Source organism: Macroventuria anomochaeta (genome assembly GCF_010093625.1).
Source record: "Macroventuria anomochaeta strain CBS 525.71 unplaced genomic scaffold BU25scaffold_22, whole genome shotgun sequence".
In the NCBI taxonomy this organism is placed as follows: domain Eukaryota; kingdom Fungi; phylum Ascomycota; class Dothideomycetes; order Pleosporales; family Didymellaceae; genus Macroventuria; species Macroventuria anomochaeta.
This window is the reverse complement of record NW_022985383.1, coordinates 246,851-264,825: the sequence shown is the minus strand read 5'-3', so window position 1 is coordinate 264,825 and position 17,975 is coordinate 246,851. Positions and strand designations below refer to the sequence as shown.

The window sequence follows — 17,975 nt, the reverse complement described above, 5'->3', positions numbered from 1 at the left end:
GAGAACAACATAAAGAAATGCCACCAAGAAGCAGAGGCGCGAGAACAGGCAGCGACCAATTGGAAAGTGCAACATGAGAAAAGACAGGGCTATTATCGATCACACATCCCAGAGAACACACCAAGTGAGAAGGTCGGATTTGGTCGGCGAATCGGTATGAAGATTTACCGTCTGACGAGCAAAGAGCCGCCAACAATGGCTAACATCGAGGAAAACACTGGCAATTTAAAGCGCCGTGAGTCGACAGCCACCGATGGGGAGGATGAGCCCCATGGCGACCCTTGGAAGCCACGACAAAGCTACGAATCAAGTATCGATCACTCTGATGTCGACGAGTTGGTACGCTGGGTCAGCAGAAGGGATCCACCCAGCGATGGTGAACGAAGGATGTCCAACGTTAAGGTACCGAAGAAGGAAGACAGTGGGCACGAAAGCCTAGGCCATTCAGATATCGAGGAACTTGTGCGCTATGCAAGTCGCAAATCGATCTCGACAGAACCAGTAGTACCCATGCATACTGGGTACAGCGACGAGTCGACAGCATCTGACTCTGAGCAAAGCCAGGAAGACGATGAGCAAACCGAGGAAAGCCTGAGCCGCTGGGTATCACGACGAGATAGTGCGAAAGCAGGCCCCATTCGTCAGCAGCGAACTGCAGTGCAGCTTGAAATAGATACCGGGAACGAGGACTCTGACGTACCCGAGATCGGCCGATGGAGAACACATCACGATGACACGAGCGGTGAATCCATTGCGGGCACTGGCAGCGAGATCGCAATGAAAGATGACGTCTCTGTGCTTGAGGCCAAGCGTGGACGTTCGAGAGAGCGCTCGCCAAAGTTCGAGGACGAAGGCCACGTAAAGGACGACGATGTCGACAAGCTTGTGCAATGGGTGTCGCGCAGGGACTCAAAGCAGACAAGCAACCTTGATGTTAAGGGCAAAGTCACAGAGCTGAAGCATCAGGAGAGATGAGAAGAAGCAGCAAGTGGGCATGACAGTCAACGATAAGAGCCTTGCTCCTGAGGACCTTAATGATTTTTGGCCCACGCCAGGAGTCGCAACATGGGCAGTCTAAGCTCAAGCATTACTCCAGCTCACTTTTGAGCCCTGAATCCCTGCAGATTCACTTCACGATTCACGATATCCGGCCTGGCGTTTAGCGACTCAGCTTGATTTACTAGCGTAGTGTATCGACAATATGACCGCAAGTCACTTAAGAAACCAGGGCAATGCGAACCTCCTTGCGTTGCACTTCATGCCTGTGCTTAAACTCTTCCTGGGTCTACTGATGTAACCACGTGGCTTAAGTCACATGATATCCTATTGTAGTAGGCACTGCCCGAGGGCAAGTGCACTTATCCTGAAGAACATGACCGAACAACAACACAGATAGCAACACAACCGTTGGTTACAGCCTCCAACCGACACTTCTCATGCAGTTACAATTGAGCACCAACCGATTTCGCACTCAACGCACCATTGTTGCTTAACGTATTCACCGTCCCCTCCCTCACATTCCTAACCACACCCTGCAATCCCATCTTCGCAATCTTTTCACACAACCCCTTCGTACTCCCACCTTCCAGTCCCAGCAAATATGCCGCCAGGCCCGCAACATGCGGACTTGCCATCGATGTACCATCGTGCATCGCCGTTCCGCCGTCGTTGTTCAGACTAGTGATGTTTGCACCTGGAGCGAGCACATCGACGAGAGAACCGTAGTTTGACCACGAAGTCATGGTGTCATTCATGGAGGTCGCGCCGACGGTACACACGCTGGGCTCAGAAGCGGGAGAGGTGTAGCGCGCGTCGACGCCTTCGTTGCCGGCGGCTACGGCGAAGAATATGCCGCTGGCGACTGCTGCGGCGACCTGAGCCGGTTAGTGCTGAATGATATGAGCAGTGTAGAAGACGACTCACAGCTTGGTTCGTAGCAGTGTTCTTGCGTCCACCGAGACTCATGTTTGCGACTCTTCCTTTAGGGCAGTTATGTTTTGTTGAATTCCTGGTGACGAAGTCGATGCCTGCGATTATGCCGGATGTTGTGCCTGAGCCGTAGGAGTCGAGGACTTTGATGGAATACAGCTGAGTCTTCTTTGCTACACCGTAGGTACCTGGGCTCATCGTCAATGACTATCTTTGAAGTGAATTTGCTGTAAGGTCGGACTTGCGCGAGCCAATAGTACCAGCGACATGCGTACCATGTCCTTCGCCATCTTCATTGCTTTCCTCATCAGAAAAGTTGGCAAGGTGAGTCGCGCCTGATGTGAGTTAGTCAAATGCATCTGATCGGGTACTGGGGTCACGTACGGCCTTTGAAGTCAGGATGATCTACGAAGATACCAGTGTCGATGATATAGGCGCAAGTGCCCTCTCCTGCACTGTCATCAAAGATATATGTGCTATTTCCAGGCTGCCTATGCGAGATACGACTGATGCCCCAAGTGGCAGGATTCTGGTAGATTAGGCCGTACGCATGCATCTTGACGTCTCGTTGTATGTACTCGACCTAGTGTTGAATTAGTTCAGTAAGGTATAAAAATCCTAGCGTGCTTCACTCACATGCTCAGAGGCTTGCAGCTTAGCAAACTCTGCATCGGATAGAGTGCCTGCAAAGCCATTGAAACCAGAAAGGGAATATTCGAATTTGGGAGCTGTTGACAATGACTCCTTCAAAGCTTTGACGGCCCTTGTAGATACGACAGCTTCATCGTGCTTGAACTTGATGATGTACTGTCCTGGTATCACAGTGGCAGCTTGTTCAGCTTGGAAAAAAGGTGCCGCAAGAGCGGTGGAGAGGAAAGCGAAAAGGCCCAGAAAATGCATGTCGAGTCGAAATTTGTGGCTAGTTCATGTAGCACTTTGGAAGCTGTCACTGTGGGTAGGAAAATTGTATACCAGATGTATTTGACGGTATATATACACTGTATGCCAAATATCTCAAGTGGCCATAGCTCTTCCATACTCTGTAGAACTGCAACAATCCGATGTTGTGATACCACGCGGACCATACTGTGGAGATTTTAGACTTAGAGCTATAGCTAATGTCGACGCTGTGGTTACAAGAGATACTTGATTAGGAGGCAGCCCAAACACACTGGGCAAATAACGATGACGGAGGCATTGATTGTACCCTGTACCCATAATGGCGCGATGAACTTCAGATAGGTACCAGTTGTTACTGTCAGAGATGGTGTAGACTGGACGTGGTCGAAATTTAGTCTGTACAACATCGCAAACAAAGCGCGAACAAAGGTGTGCTGATTGGTTTATCCATGGGTACAGCGTAGCACAATGCCATAGTTCGTCCAGAAGTAGTCACGGAAGGCAAGGCTGACATCCTGCAAAGTGCCGTTGTTGCATTTTCATCTCGGTCGTACTCGTGATTAACAACTCATGTCAAGCTTCCAGCTAAACGCCACTGGGGTCCTTGTCTTCACTGCGGCAGAGGAGACTGGAGCCGCACATAAGCGAATATCGCAACTGATGAAGAGTTTCTTTGCGGAGTTGGATAACATAAGAGGAGCGAAGTGGTACAAGCATCTCCTCTAGTCAAAGGTGATGAGGAAATCCAGAGCCTTATCCATTTCGACAGCGATACCGGGAGTAGAGGGATCGCATAGATAGCAGGCTTGGCATCAGTTCTGGGAGCTCATCGGCGTTGCCGTTGCCTTCAGGCTGCACGAGCTTACGTGCGCGCGCAACAGCATGGTTCGCATGCAATGGCCACATTACCGGGTTCGTGTGACGGCATATGTTGGTTGTCATTATCTCGAGACGGAGTGACAAAGACTTCAGAGGCGCTAATAATCAAGCCTTTTTAATCTGGTGTGACAATCCCTGGAAAGTATCATTTTGAGAACGATAAGAACGGCGACTAATATATGGCGAAAACCTAGCAGTATGGTCAATCCAATAGCGTACCGCATACTCATACTTGCAACTCAGGGGAATCCAATGCACGTGCAACGGCCATTTGCAGCGATAATAACCGCACAGCATCAACTGCCGTCCCCGAAGCCTCAGCAGGTCTGCATTAAATGTTGCGCCGAGGACCAGTCGTCGTCAGCTCTTGTCGTGAGTATTGTGATGACGATTCACTCTGCACGAAACACATCTGAAGGCTCCTATGACATTATATGCAGGCCTCCGCATGCGTCTAGTGTCGTCTGTGGTGGTGGCGGAAGAAGGAGAAATCTGGGTGGCAAATGTAGGGTGGGTTCAACCGCGCTACCGGTATAGACGCGCTAATGACTTTCTCCTTGGACGTTACCACAACCCCCTTCTGCTAAGGTATGCCTCCACTCGATAAATCAACAAAGAGGCTTGAGATTAACGATGCTACTCGCTGCACACAACCAGAATATGATGAAAGGGAGGAGTCAAAGACAACAGATGGAACAAAGAAAGGATCGCATCACACACAATACGCGGCTCTATGGCGAGTTCCATCAAACCCCCAGCGCCCCAACAGGTTAAATAAGATCCGGTACGACGCGTGTTTGATCTACAGAAAGACTCGTCACGGTTGCTGTCGACTTTTGAATGAAAAGCGTCATCTTGATATGCTCGCCACCACTTGCACGCAGGGCAGGCCCAACGCAGTGCGACCGTACTAGGGCGCCTGCAAGGGACCGAGCCGCCGCTACTTGCAGACAAGAACCTGCACGGCCACATGTCTCTCTACATTCCAGCAGTTGATTCCCCGGCGCTTGGCTACATTTTTGGTTGAACCTCAATCAACAAAGACGCATTGTTGCGAGCAGCCTCCTTGTCACGACTACCTACTCGCATCGCGATTTCACATTTTATAAGACTGGGTGACGTGACATGCCACAAGGTAGCACTGCTCACTGTGCAACGCCATCATCTGCTTTAAGTTTCGGATGTGACAGCGACTATCCGGTCAGTACCGAGTGGATCGCAACCCCACACTGGAAGACACCTTCTACGTATGGCAAAGCAAGGATCAGTCATTTTTTGAAGTCAGTTACTGCATGGAGGCCGTCATAGCAGTTTTCAATAAGTCATCTTTCAACCATCAAAATTCTATTGCTCGCTCATAATCGCCACTCATAAGAAGAACAGTCATCTTCCAACGCTCAAACACGTTTATCGAGTCATAACGCTTCGTAAAGAAAGGGCGGATATGCATCTTCATGCCTTTCCATGTGCAACAAAAAACAGAACGCTCAACGCTGGTTTGGAAACCAATCAACGCTTGCTTAGAACATTGCGCTCTACAATCGCTTAACCGCTAGGGTTGCCGTTGAAGGCAAGGTAGTTCTTGGTGGCAGTGGTAGGAAGGCCAGAGATCTTGTTCTTGAGGGCAAGAGTCTGGAGGCGGGTAGCAAGAGCAGCAGGAGTCTTCTTGCCCTCGAAGCCAAGAATGTAGGCAGCGAGACCGGCAACGTGGGGAGTGGCCATGGAGGTACCGGAGATGGTGTTGGTGCCACCATTCAACCAGGTGGAGAGGATGGAAACACCAGGAGCGATGATGTCGACAACAGAGCCGTAATTGGAGAAAGAGGCGAACTTGTCAGAGCTGTCGGAAGCACCAACAGTGAAAGCAGTAGCCTCAGAAGCAGGCGAGACATTGGCGGCATCCTGAGCCTCGTTTCCGGCGGCAACGGCCATGAAGACACCAGCGGTGACAGCGTTGGCAACAGCGGTGTTGACGGCAGTGGACTTGGATCCACCGAGGGACATGCTGCCGACGACACCGGCGGTGCAGCCAGCACGGCTCTTGGAGTCGTTGGCGACGTAGTTAATACCGGCAATAACACCAGAGTTGGTACCCTGTTCGGAAGTTAGTATATAAGCCACTGACATGTTGATGATTTGAAGTGAGACATACAGAGCCAGAGGCGTCAAGGACCTTGACGGCGAAGAGCTTGGCCTTCTTAGCCACACCGTAGGTCTTGGATCCAACGGTTCCAGCGCAGTGAGTGCCGTGGCCGTTGCCATCGGTGTTGGAGCCATCTCCAGCGTAGTTGGCGAGGAAGGTAGCACGGCCCTCGAACTCGGCGTGAGTGGTGGAGATACCGGTGTCAATGATGTACACACAGGTGTTGGCTCCAGCAGTGCTGTCGTAGGTATAAGAGGTGCTACCAGTGTTCTGGTGGGAGATACGACCAAGACCCCAGGTGGCAGAGGACTGGGTAACGTATGCCCTCTTCTCGATGTTCTCAATTTCGCCAAGGTTGGCCTTGACAACAGCATCCTGCTCGATGTAGTCGACACCAGGGAAGTTCTGAAGGAGCTTGACAATGTCGTCGCTCATCTCAGCGGCGAAGCCACCGAAGTTTCCGAACTGATAGACGTGGGCAGGGTCCTTCTTCAGAAGCTTCAGGGCATCCTCGATGAGAACCTGGAGGTTCTGGTTCTTCAACTTGACGATATACTTTCCGGGAATGGGAGTACCGGCGCGAGGCTGAAGGACAGGAGCCGGAAGAGCCAGAGCCATAGCTGGCAAAAGCGAGAGGAGTAGAGTGAGCTGCATGATGGCGGTTGCTAGAGAAGCGATGGCGTCAGAACGAGAGGTGGAAGAATCTGGTGTTGATGGGCGAAGAACTGAAGTGCTGCCTGTAGCTATTGGAGTGCGTCTTCTGCTCCTTATATAGCTGTCGACAACTCTTGGAGTGGATCAACTGGGAGAGGGTGGTTTCACCTGCCACTTGAGATTAGCCTTGAAAACAGTACGTGCTCAGGTAGATGCTTCTTAGAGAAAGGCGGCTCAGTGTGGTGGCTGTACTGCTCGATGCCGAGAATGGGAGGTGATACAGAAACGCCCGGCATTACTTGCTGCTGAGACGACATGTTAGCCGAGACCAAGGTCTATCACGGCGGTCATAGGGAGGACAGGGAAGGAAGGAGGATAGAAGGCGTGATAGAAGCTATGGGGCGGACTCTTGGCAAGATGCAGGTTATATGAAAGTTACTTACCGGATTAGGTATGTGGGTAAGGTCGTTGGCGGGAGCATGTGCTCAACGTTGAAGTCCGTTGAATTATGTGATTGGATTTTGGGCCAAACGATGTGCAAGGTGATGCACCCCTCGTATAATTTCGATAAGAGCGGAAGAATGTTACAAGACAAGCTGTAGGCTGAAGATGAATTGAAGCTGTTGGATGCAGACGGCGGTATCCGTCGAAGCTTAAAGTACTTGCAGCTGGTGTTCGACTTGTGGTAGCAGTTTCGTCATAGTTATTGGATTCCTTCAACACATGTTAGCGGACAGATGGCCCAGAAGGGAAATGATGAAGGCCAACATCGCAAACATACACATTCTCCCAGTCCTTAGCTTTGGTTCACCATCCATGCTATCATGCTCATCTACACTGACCTTGAATCACATCTCGAGGATTATGATAACACGTCGACAATACCCTGCAAAATACACTAGGTAAACAAAGGTCTTCGTTCGGTCGAAAATCCGAAACTGTAGTGTTCGAGCAACATGACGACTCACGTGGAGTGAGTGTCGAACCACACTCGAAACGCTATGTGGCGTTCCAGACTGTCAAAATCTCGTGTCTGTCGACTAGTAGTAAGGGTATCCGGTGTATTGGGAGATCAAGGAGTTATGCCCTATCGCTGCTTGTCATTTGCCAGTGTACATGTTTCGAGTATTGAGCCACTCAACGTCAATCAGACGCAAGCGTCGTCCAATGTTCTGGCCGGAGAGCGCGAAATCGACATCATACTTTCCTTTTGCAGCCATGAACGATAGAAATGCGTGTGGATCATAACAGGGAAGCTCGGCGGTTCCCTTTGAAGGAATGTCTGGAGATGCGCTGAGCATGCGACTGTTGGTGTTGTCAGGTCTGTAGGTCGACCTTCAACCGCGTGTGCAGGAAGTATCAAGGTTCACCGGGGCCTCAACTAAGGCAGCTAAGCTTAAGCTTAAAGGCACTCGATCAGTAAAGCACCTCCTTGATTGAGGGTAAAGTGCTGCAGATCAATCAAAATGCTTGGCTACATCCTGAGATAAGGGCAAAGCAAGGCTGGGCGGTAATTGCAGCAACGAGCGAACGGTATGCGCGGGAAAAGAGCGCGCCTGGTTCGCGAATGCGAGTATTGGCCGAGGCACAACGACTTTGATGGTTGTGTAGCGTTGAATCTCTTCCAACTGTTCTGTGGTTACTCACCGTCATCCCGTTATTCACTATCCGCATTCTGATTTGTCCCCTTTGCAAATAGTGAGTGCCGTGCGAAGACTTCCAGCAGGTTCAAGAGCCAGGTACACAGCATCGCCCAGGGCATGTGTTCGAGAACAGGCCCATGACGGGGCAGATTGCGCGAGCTGCGGGTGACCTTTGTTGAAGGATTGCATCTTCAAGCCTTGCCGAAACGAACCGTGGATCTCTCTTGTGCCGGTGTCGATCACCACACCAGCGAAATTGACCTTACCTGTTCGAACATTACCTCCGCTCACTATCCTTCTCGTCTCGCCGACATACCAAATAGCTGGGGAAGAGCGCGTCGTTGCGGAGTTGTAGAGGCAACAGTCATGTGTGTAGGAATTCAAAGCGCGAGATGCAGGTGTGTTCGGAGAGAAATCGGAGCAGCGCCAAGCTTTGTTAGCGCCCGGCCTGCACCCCTTCTCCATCCCACCACTCCTTACTCGCGGCCTTATCATGCACACACTTCTTGGCGCCTTCCTACCACCCAACAATGACAGTCCAGGCACAATCTCGGGCGCCGTGAGGCTATCAGCGCCTGTTCGAAACCCTCGTCACTGTCTTGTGATCCCATATTGCTCGCAATAGTTCAGCGAGAAATGTGCATTCCTTTGACAAGATTGGGTCCTCTTTCAGTATTCTGGTCTATGCGTTGCTCACGTATCCTCTAGAAACCATCGAGCCAGGTGTCATTTCACGTAGCCTCTGCCTTACACAGTACTTCGTACGTATAGAACAATTCCAGAACGATGAGCCTACAGGATGTTTACACGCGAAAAGCATGACCATCCTCTATCATGCGACGCAAACGAGTTCAAACCTCCTTAACCAGATTCTCCAGACTGTTCTTCTTACTTCCCGTTAGCAAAACAGTTCGCCTTGATAGCGTCTCCATGCAGGGTTCGATTTCTCTGCGCGTTGCCAGCAGCCCTTCAGAATGAAGTCGGCAACTCACATTAGTGAGGCTCTTCTGCTTTGCTACATTGACGAGCCATTTCTTAGTGCCCAGGGGGTAGTCTCAATCAGCCGCTCTCGTATCTGTATTCCCGTGAGTTTAGCACCCGGCAAGGATCAAGCAAGTAGACTTCAGCAACCTTCCCGAGTCGTTCACCACGCCGACTGCCAAGACCGAAACTGTTCACAGCGCTTACATTAGAGTACCTCTCCACGGCTTGGCGGAGCTTCGTCGAATGAATACGAAGTGCTTGACGGCAGGAGCAGGCCTTGGATTAGCTTGCGTCCCAGCAATCCTATTGAGTCAGACTCTCCTTCCTAATCGGGCTGTGGCGCACAGCGGACAGCCTGCATGACCCTGTCAGAGCTGCAGGAACAGTCTAAACATCAAGAAGGGTCACAAGATATCGTTGATCGATGGAACTCTGAAGGCCAAGAGGCGTCCAGTCAGCTGGTCGGAATCTGGTCTTTGTTACCTGCCTTATCAATGTTCATCATCATGTAGGCGAGCACCTACAGTGGATCACTTCAGGCAGATTTGCATGATCACGACATCTGCTGTCGCTCGAAGACGAGCTGCACACATCACGAGATGGCTCGGAACATGCTTTCCTGATCTCAGTACTATGGGCTCTTTACACCTCGTTCTGCGGCTTCTGCATCTGCATCTCGAAGTACTACCTCGCTCTTCCTGCTGCTCTTGTAAGACGATCCGACAGCCAACGGTCCGGCCCATGGGTCAGAGGGTTTGAAGGATTCTGAAGGAGTCGATGTGTTCCTAAAACTTCCTGGCTATCATCGAACAACTTCGGACAACATGTGAAAGATCACCTTGCCAGCTGTTTCACTATATCATTAGATCAGGCTCACATCAGCGTAGGCCGCGATCTTCCACATTTTCAACGGACCGGCATGCGTGTACCGGCAGGGCAGCCTTAAGCGATCAAACTCCCTCAAATGTCCGCTTAGGCAAACTGCAATATACTATATGCCGGCTCCTTCCCTTTTGGCAAGCGAACAACAATGCCGCATGATCTGAAAGCCGCTGCAACCGCCTGGATCCATTGAGCACCTGAGTGACTTTGGCGGTGGCAGAGTCTGATAAGAACAACCTCTCATGGATTCCACGTCATTTTCTTGCCCATCATTTTGCGTCTCTTCTTTTCTGACTTGTCATTACATCAGTTGGATCATCTGCTGTCTGTCATCTTGTTTTCTGCCCGTCTCAACGCTCGACATATGTCTCGCAATGTCCATAGGAGTTGTCACAATCTTTTGGCATGACACATGCCACGACACCTTGCCGCTCCAAAATCTGGGGATGTGGTGGATCATCTGTCAATTGCGCAATCAACGCACGGCGTGATTGGCCGGACAATCATTGTCCGGTCAAAGATTCGTAGCATCGTTCTCACGTATACATTGCCAACTTGTCAAAAACATGTCCGGTCTAGGCGTAGACGCCCAGTCTCCACCGATGTGTTGCGGTAGGGGCGATATGAGAACGAAGATGCGAGCAGGGGCCTCGTTCCATCATGCCAGAACAAGCATGATGTCCACCACAACTTTGGGCTTCGAAACGACGATAGCTAGCAACTCCGCCGTCCCTATCTTGATCGAAAGAGTCAGGCGACATCGATGCAGTATTCTGTAGTCGCGAATGCGAAAGACAAGCCACAACCTCCAGATTTACGAAGGTAACCTTAAGAGCCGTGAATCCGCTCAAGAGTAGCTAAGACATGCATTCGTCGCCTTCTGCGTCTCCCAACGACTCTCACTGCACGGTTTCTGACCAGCCGACAACAAACATCCACCACAGCTTCCACATAACAGTAGCTACAGGACATCAACCCAAGAAACCTCATCATGGCAGCAAATACCAAAACAAAGTCATCCTCATCACCAGCGCAGCCAGCGGCATCGGATGCGCACCAGCCCTCAAGCTCGCCACTCTAGGCGCTTCCCCCGCCATCTGTGCGTCAATACCTCCATGCTCTCTGAAGCCCAAGGTTACAATGCGGCCGACACCGCCCGGATGTCCGTCAACGTGCAACAAGAAGCATAGACCGCGAAAGCCAGATAGAAAGAACACGCCCTGACGCTGACGACGAAGGTATGACCTACCTCGTTTGGGGTACGCTTCAATTCCCCAAACACCGTTGCCAAGTGAGACAGAAAAGGAGGGCAGCTGACTGTGAGAAGGTTCTACCCCGAGATGCCCGGCATGCACGCCCCCACCGACCTACGCAAGCATTTTGAACCCTCCCTTCACGAGCTCGGCAGCTCATGCGTAGAAATTTTCTACCTGCATGCATCGGATCGCACTGTGCCGTTCGAACCCACAGCGCACAAGGTTAATGGAGTTCACAAAGAAGGTAAATTCAAGAAGCTTGAGTTCTCGAGCTATCCTGCCTGGGAAGTCGCCGAAATAGTAAATGTAGCGAGAGAAAGGGAGTGGGTGGTGCCGAGTATATATCAGGCGATGTATAACTGCTTCAGTCTGTCATCTCTTCCCCTTTCCTTCCAACCACAGTCTCAGAAGTGGTATTTGAGCTAACTAAACCAACAGCTCGAGGAATCGAAAGCGAATTGATACCGTGTCTACAAATATATGGTATAGAGCTCGTAACCTACAATCCGCTTTGCGACGGCCTGTTCTCGGGCAAGATCAAATCAAGTGATCTCGAAACCCCGCCTACAGAAGGTCGCTTCTCCGACTCGTATCAGTGGAGGCAGTTGTATCGTGACAAGTACTTGAACAATACAAATATGCAGGCGTTGAAGATTATAGAGGACGCGGCCAAGAAGCATGATCTGACGATGCTGGAGACGGCGTTGAGATGGACGATACATCATTCAGCGCTGAATACGAGGATGAAGGGTGGAAATGATGGAGTCGTGGTGGGTGTGAGTAACTTTCAACAACTGCAAGGCAATTTGTGGGACTTCGAGAAGGGGCCGTGGCCGGAAGATGTTGTGGAGGCATTGAACAAGGCGTGGTTGATTAGGAAGGCTACGGTGCCTCCGTATTGGCGGTAGGTCGTGCAAAGTCTACAACAGTCATACTAGGCGTGTTCGGCCAAGGGTTTTCTTTGATGATCAAAATGCGTACTATCGTAAGCTCATGAATTCTTGTATCGTTGCTGCACTCAATGTCATCCGTTTCCAATCTTTTCAAAAGGAACTATCATCCCTCGGTTGAGACCAATTGTATCCAAGTAATGTCCTGAGTTGTGTGACAGAACTTTGTTCTAATCACACTTATACACGTACTTCGTGGTATACCAGATGGTGGTCCACCACACAAACGTTGTGCGAAGACAGAACCATACCTCATCAGACAGTGACGGCCGCTCCTCAGCCCAGAATCCATGCCACTTGACCCAGAACGCACGCCACCCGGCACGCCAGGACTACTGGGCAGCATCTGATAGCTCCTCTGTATTGGTCTCGCCAATGACGCTCTTCAAGAGCTCAGGCACGATCTGTGCAGCGTCACCCTCGAAGAACCAGTCCCGAGAGTACAGACCGCTGGCGGGAGCGTCACCTTTATCCATGTTGATGACAGCAACTCGTGCACCCTTGCGGCGCGCGATGTCAACATAACCAGCGGCGGGGTAGACCTTCGCGCTTGTGCCAATAACCATAATGAGGTCAATGTCATCTTCATCCATCCACGTGTCGACGTCCTCCAATACATCGCTTGGCAGTCGCTCGTTGAACCATACAACGCCGGGGCGCAGGAGGCCGCGCTTGCACTTAGGGCACTTGGGGAGGTGGTCGTAGTCGAGTTCGGGGATCGCGACGTTCTCGTCTGAGATGTCGAGCTCTCGGGCAGCAAGTGCTGAATTGGTGGTGGGATCTGATTCATCAGTAGGAATAGCCAATGTGGGCACGATTGGGTCGGTATAGTTGTTCTTCTCCAGGTAGTCGCAGAAGAAGTCTGAGCATTTGACATCGAAGAGCGAGCCGTGCAGGAGCTTGAGTTTGTCCGCAGGATGTCTCGCGCGAGGTGAGAGGCCTGAAAGGTCGGTAATTGTTCTCCTGTGATTCAAAGCATATGTGTGGCACAATACTTACCATCAACATTTTGGCTCAATGTGAGGAAGTTCTTCTTCCTGGCTAGCTCGGCGAGGGCATAATGAGCAGGGTTTGGCTTGACTCCCAGGGCCATGTGGCGGCGATAGCTGTAGAATTGCCATACCAGGCCTGGATCACGGCCAAATGCCTCTGGTGTTGCTAGAGAGGTGGCATCGTGGGTTCTCCAAAGTCCACCTGCCCCTCTGAAGGTAGGCAGCCCAGAAGAAGCTGATAGCCCAGCACCTAAAAGAGCTAGAATGCGTGTTGATTTGTTCAAGTGTTCCTGGAAGCTTTCGAGGTCTTTCTTGGGGACGACGCTTGGCCTGGCGGTCGTGGCGGCCATTCTGCAGATGGTACGTGGTAGAGACAGGATGGTGGTCTTACACTATATACGCAAAAGGGGTGTGGGACTGTTTGCAACATGTGTGCGCCGGCCGTATAAGCAGAGATGGGGTTGCAAGCACAGGCACAGGCACAGGCAGAGGAAGCTGTCGTGCTGCCTGGTGCGGCCTCCGGGAAGGCGCATTACGTCAGACGCCGACGGTCAAATACAATCGATAAGGCGGAAAATAATGCCAATTCCGCGCCCTCGTGATTCGTCCTGCCTTTCGATCTTCGTTGTTTGTGTTATTATGAGTCTTATGTTAAGGTTACTGCGGCCAGCAGTGAGGGCGCCATGGAGAGTCACAAGGGCGCAGCGTTGGAGAGGGTACGCGACGGTGGAAGTGCCTGCGTCGAAGCTCAGCTTCGGCCAGCCGCTGCATGAGACTCACCCTCACCTGCTGAAGCCTGGGGAAAGTGCGACCGCCTGCGCCTGCCTATTACAAGCAACTGTTAAACAATGACACAGTCACACCCAACATCACCGCCCTCGAGTACTACAATCGTCGCCAAAAGCTTGCTGAACAGCTTCCACCAAACTCGATCGCCATCATTGCCGGTTCAGACCTGAAGTATGCCTCTGGTGCAGTCTTCTACAAATTCCACCAGGATCCTGACTTCCTCTACCTGACCGGTACATATGTCACTTAACTCAATTGAGAGTACTGGTGACTGACAAGACCAGGCTTTAAGGAACCAGACGCACTTGCGATTATCGAGAAGCAAGAGGACGACGATCACATCTTCCACCTCTACGTTCGCCCAAAGGATGTCAAGGCCGAAATATGGGAAGGCGCACGTTCAGGTGTAGAAGCTGCTGAGGATGTCTTCAATGCTGATGTCGCCGGCGATATCAACAACTTGCCTCGAATCCTCGCCGGAATCATCACACGATCGAAGAACATCTACACCGACCTGCCCAGCAGCCGCATATCGAAGAACATATTATCGCGATTCTTGTCAGGTTCCGAGCCAGCACGGATAGGAGGCATTCAGAAGGTCTTCCGTGATGCACGAGACGAGAACGAGATCTCGATGAAGCCCCTGCGACCACTGCTGAACGAATTGAGGGTCATCAAGAGCGATGCAGAGATCCAGAACATGCGAAGAGCGGGGCAACATTCTGGACGCGCCATCACAGACGCCATGCGCCAGTCCTTCACGACTGAGAAGGACCTCGACTCCTTCCTCGACTATTGGTTCAAGCAGGACGACTGCGACGGCCCAGCGTACGTCCCGGTTGTCGCAGGCGGCATCAATGCCAACACTATCCATTACGTATCGAACGACATGCAGTTGAACCCCAACGACCTCGTCTTGGTAGATGCCGGCGCACAGTATGGCAGCTACGTCACAGACATTACCCGCACATGGCCTGTTTCTGGCAAGTTCACACCAGCGCAGCGCGACCTCTACACTCTCCTCCTGAACGTACAACGGTCTTGCGTCGCCCTATGCCGTGTCTCTGCACAGCTATCGCTCGACAAGCTACACAACATCGCAGCCAACCAGCTCCGTGACGGCCTCAAGGATCTCGGTTTTGACATTTCGAACGACGCTATTCACAAGCTGTTTCCACACCACGTTGGCCACTACCTCGGTCTTGACGTTCACGATAGTCCAGGCTTGACAAGAACTAGATATCTTGAGAAGAACATGGTTGTCACAGTCGAGCCTGGGATATACGTACCTGATGATGAGAGGTGGCCGAAGTGGGCGAGAGGCATTGGCATGAGGATCGAAGACAGCGTTTGTGTGGATGAGGAGAGCCCCTTTGTGCTGACAACAGAAGCTGTAAAAGAGGTAAGTTGACTTCAACGCTCTGACGAAGGTTATTAACCCCTTGCAGATCGTGGACATCGAAGCACTGAAGGGAACCGAGACGAACATATAGAACCCTGAAGCAGTCCAAGAGCTGCTATGTAGCATACCATCAAGTACAACAAGAACATCGACTAATTGTATTCACGATCCGACACGGCCGACGACCAGATTGCACGCGGCGTCCCACAGTACTGGCGCTCAAGAGCATGACATTCTCGTGCAAGAGCTTGATCTTCTTGATTATAAGGAGCATAATCATTCACACCCTTTACATACGACCATAGGACGTTGAAAACAAGTTCTCCCGTGCGACCCGCCGTCTGTCGAGGCGCCGCTTTGAGAATGCAGTCACGTGTATTACCGTTTTCGGTATTCACGAACCTGACTTACTCACCAACACAACTAACTATTTTAGGTCAATTTGCTGAAAACATGAGACTGAATCTTGTCTGCATATTCGTGGATGCCAATATTCGTTGTGTCTATTCTTGTAGCCTTGGTTCTGCATCCTTTCAGATCTCATCTTCAAACTCCTTTCCCTCCTCCACTCCATGGTTTGTATAGACTACAACCGTTTCACAACATCTTGCATCTTTCACATTGCGAGCCTGAATAGCCAAGATGGGGAAAAGCGCTCGATCATTTAACCTTGAACTTCTTAAGGAACGCGCCCGTCAGGAGAGGGCTCCACAGCCCTTAACCCTCGAGGACGTCAAGAACGCTCTGAATAAGGCAGCCTTTGACTCGTACAAGTACACAATGAGGCTTTGGAAAGAGTGATTAAGCTCGTGTGCCCGACCGATCATCACTGATAGTGTGTGTAGGTTCTCAATAGACGTCCTCGAAAAGCCGATGGCCGAGGATCGCTTTGATCAAGCACCTACAACGCTCCAGGTACAACTTTACCTCGAATGGTTTGCGCAGACAAGGACAGGTATTTTGGAGGAGAATATAACGGATGTTACCGTTCGCAACCGCCTCTCGTGCCTCAAGCGTACTGTCAAACTGCACACGCAATATCAGTACACACAGCTCCAAAACGCAGAGATCGACAAGTTCATTGAAAAGCGTTTGGTTTATGGGAAGCATGTCTCAACATGTGCTCGAAAAAAGCCGCTTGCACCACTCGGCGTGGCTGAAGACATCATTTGTTTTCTCTTCGCCTGTGACGAGTATATGGGGTTGCACCATCGTCTACGCAACCAGATGGCTTTTGCTATCCAACTCATGTTGCTTATTGGTGTCCGACCGGGCGAGATCATTGAATCTGATGCGTGGCGTCAATCCAATGAAGGCCTGCATTACAGAGATGTTGAGCTCATCTACCAGCGTACCGAAACATACCACGGATGGCTCCTCTATGTCAAATTGAGGAATCGGAAAGGACATCGTGAGTACAAGAAGCACGCGTATGCAGCTCTGTAGAGGCCTTGTTTGCACAAAGCTAACGCAAAAAAGGCCAACCATGGTTCTATACGAAGAGCCGCTCATGAGATACATGTGTCCGGTCACGTGGTTTTTATCTCTTGCCTTCGCAGATGGCGTTTTTAGAGATCTATCTTCATACAAAGACCTCAGCAAAGTAGAGCCCCCGCCAGGGAGCTCCCTTTACAGAGCCAAGTACACAGATGTGGCTTCAGAGCGCCCTATCATGCGGAATGTGCGCGCGGATGGAACGATATCCGAAGACAAAATCTGGACCTACGACTGCTTCAACTTAGCATTGAGGGGTACTGGACAAAGAGCTGGCTACAAAGAGAATCTCAGCGCGTACTGCTTCAGACGCGCCTTTGCGCATGCCGTACAGAGCAAGTATTTCAATTGCATATCCATCTAAGTGGGACACTACTAATGCGAGATCAGGAAGAGCAACAGCGCCGCAGCTCAGAACGCTGTTAGGGCATAAAGGCGAAGAGACTGCGCAATACTATGTCTCTGGATTTGTTGGGATTGACAGCCAGTCAATCGTTCACGAACGAGAGCAACGCCTCGAACTCTACAAGGAGTCTAGCTCTATGATGGCCAATAGGAATCTACTAGCACCCAAGCCACAGGGGTCCACACTTATTCAGCAATCTTCTGCTAGGACAGGTCAGCTTCTCAAGGCTCTCTCGGCCCTTGGTGAGCAGGATGTTGAGATCATTGCTACGACACAAATATCACCAAAACAGGCTTCCAAGCTTAGAAGGCAATCGCGGAACAGAGCATACCAGAAAGATCGAAGGGATTTCTATGAGGGCACGGCTATACCAACCACGCAAAGGGAATCGACATCTCCGTCGACAGACATATCTCGCGGGCCTTCCCGCTACCTCATGGCACTACTCAAGTTCGAGCCTGCACGCAAAAGTGTGATAGAGATGATGTTTAGCGATCATGACAGTGTGGATCTGGAGCTGTCTCTTGATGTTGTTCTTGCGCCACTCATCCAGCTGGCAAGCCCGGGGAAGAAGCGCTATGCCTACAAAACTGCAGAGCCTACACCAGACAATCACTGTCCTGACTGTGCAAAGGACCTGAACACGTTAGCAACCCTCTTGTACATCTCGTC

At 51.1% G+C, this 17,975-nt stretch overlaps 6 protein-coding genes across 6 annotated transcripts; 3 read left to right on the top strand and 3 right to left on the bottom strand.

Annotated features, from left to right (window-relative positions):
- Nucleotides 1-1,434: 1,434 nt before the first annotated feature.
- On the bottom strand, nt 1,435-2,829 carry BU25DRAFT_472398 (subtilisin-like protease; the record flags this gene model as incomplete). Its single annotated transcript, XM_033710848.1, has 5 exons — nt 1,435-1,874; nt 1,924-2,117; nt 2,205-2,264; nt 2,314-2,512; nt 2,566-2,829. The coding sequence occupies 5 exons, from the start codon at nt 2,827-2,829 to the stop codon at nt 1,443-1,445; spliced, it is 1,149 nt and encodes a 382-aa protein (XP_033560351.1). The 3' UTR covers nt 1,435-1,442.
- Nucleotides 2,830-5,253: 2,424 nt separating this feature from the next.
- On the bottom strand, nt 5,254-6,505 carry BU25DRAFT_344442 (oryzin precursor; the record flags this gene model as incomplete). Its single annotated transcript, XM_033703001.1, has 2 exons — nt 5,254-5,802; nt 5,861-6,505. The coding sequence occupies 2 exons, from the start codon at nt 6,503-6,505 to the stop codon at nt 5,254-5,256; spliced, it is 1,194 nt and encodes a 397-aa protein (XP_033560350.1).
- Nucleotides 6,506-11,552: 5,047 nt separating this feature from the next.
- Nucleotides 11,553-12,223, top strand: BU25DRAFT_411990 (Aldo/keto reductase). The gene is made up of 2 exons (XM_033706690.1): nt 11,553-11,637; nt 11,709-12,223. The coding sequence occupies exons 1-2, from the start codon at nt 11,622-11,624 to the stop codon at nt 12,176-12,178; spliced, it is 486 nt and encodes a 161-aa protein (XP_033560349.1). The 5' UTR covers nt 11,553-11,621; the 3' UTR covers nt 12,179-12,223.
- Nucleotides 12,218-13,690, bottom strand: BU25DRAFT_411988 (NAD-dependent deacetylase sirtuin-5). The gene is made up of 2 exons (XM_033706689.1): nt 13,220-13,690; nt 12,218-13,160 (listed from the first exon to the last, which is right to left on the bottom strand). Exons 1-2 carry the CDS (start codon nt 13,560-13,562, stop codon nt 12,553-12,555), a joined length of 951 nt encoding a protein of 316 aa, XP_033560348.1. The 5' UTR covers nt 13,563-13,690; the 3' UTR covers nt 12,218-12,552.
- Nucleotides 13,691-13,817: 127 nt separating this feature from the next.
- Nucleotides 13,818-15,608, top strand: BU25DRAFT_440891 (uncharacterized protein). The gene is made up of 4 exons (XM_033709204.1): nt 13,818-14,017; nt 14,070-14,234; nt 14,286-15,403; nt 15,450-15,608. Exons 1-4 carry the CDS (start codon nt 13,852-13,854, stop codon nt 15,492-15,494), a joined length of 1,494 nt encoding a protein of 497 aa, XP_033560347.1. The 5' UTR covers nt 13,818-13,851; the 3' UTR covers nt 15,495-15,608.
- Nucleotides 15,609-16,045: 437 nt separating this feature from the next.
- Nucleotides 16,046-17,931, top strand: BU25DRAFT_344209 (uncharacterized protein; the record flags this gene model as incomplete). Its single annotated transcript, XM_033702993.1, has 5 exons — nt 16,046-16,200; nt 16,349-16,358; nt 16,682-16,833; nt 16,883-17,236; nt 17,292-17,931. Coding segments are annotated over 5 exons (1,311 nt in total), but the record flags the coding sequence as incomplete, so codon positions are not given.
- Between the last annotated feature and the right edge of the window lie 44 nt (nt 17,932-17,975).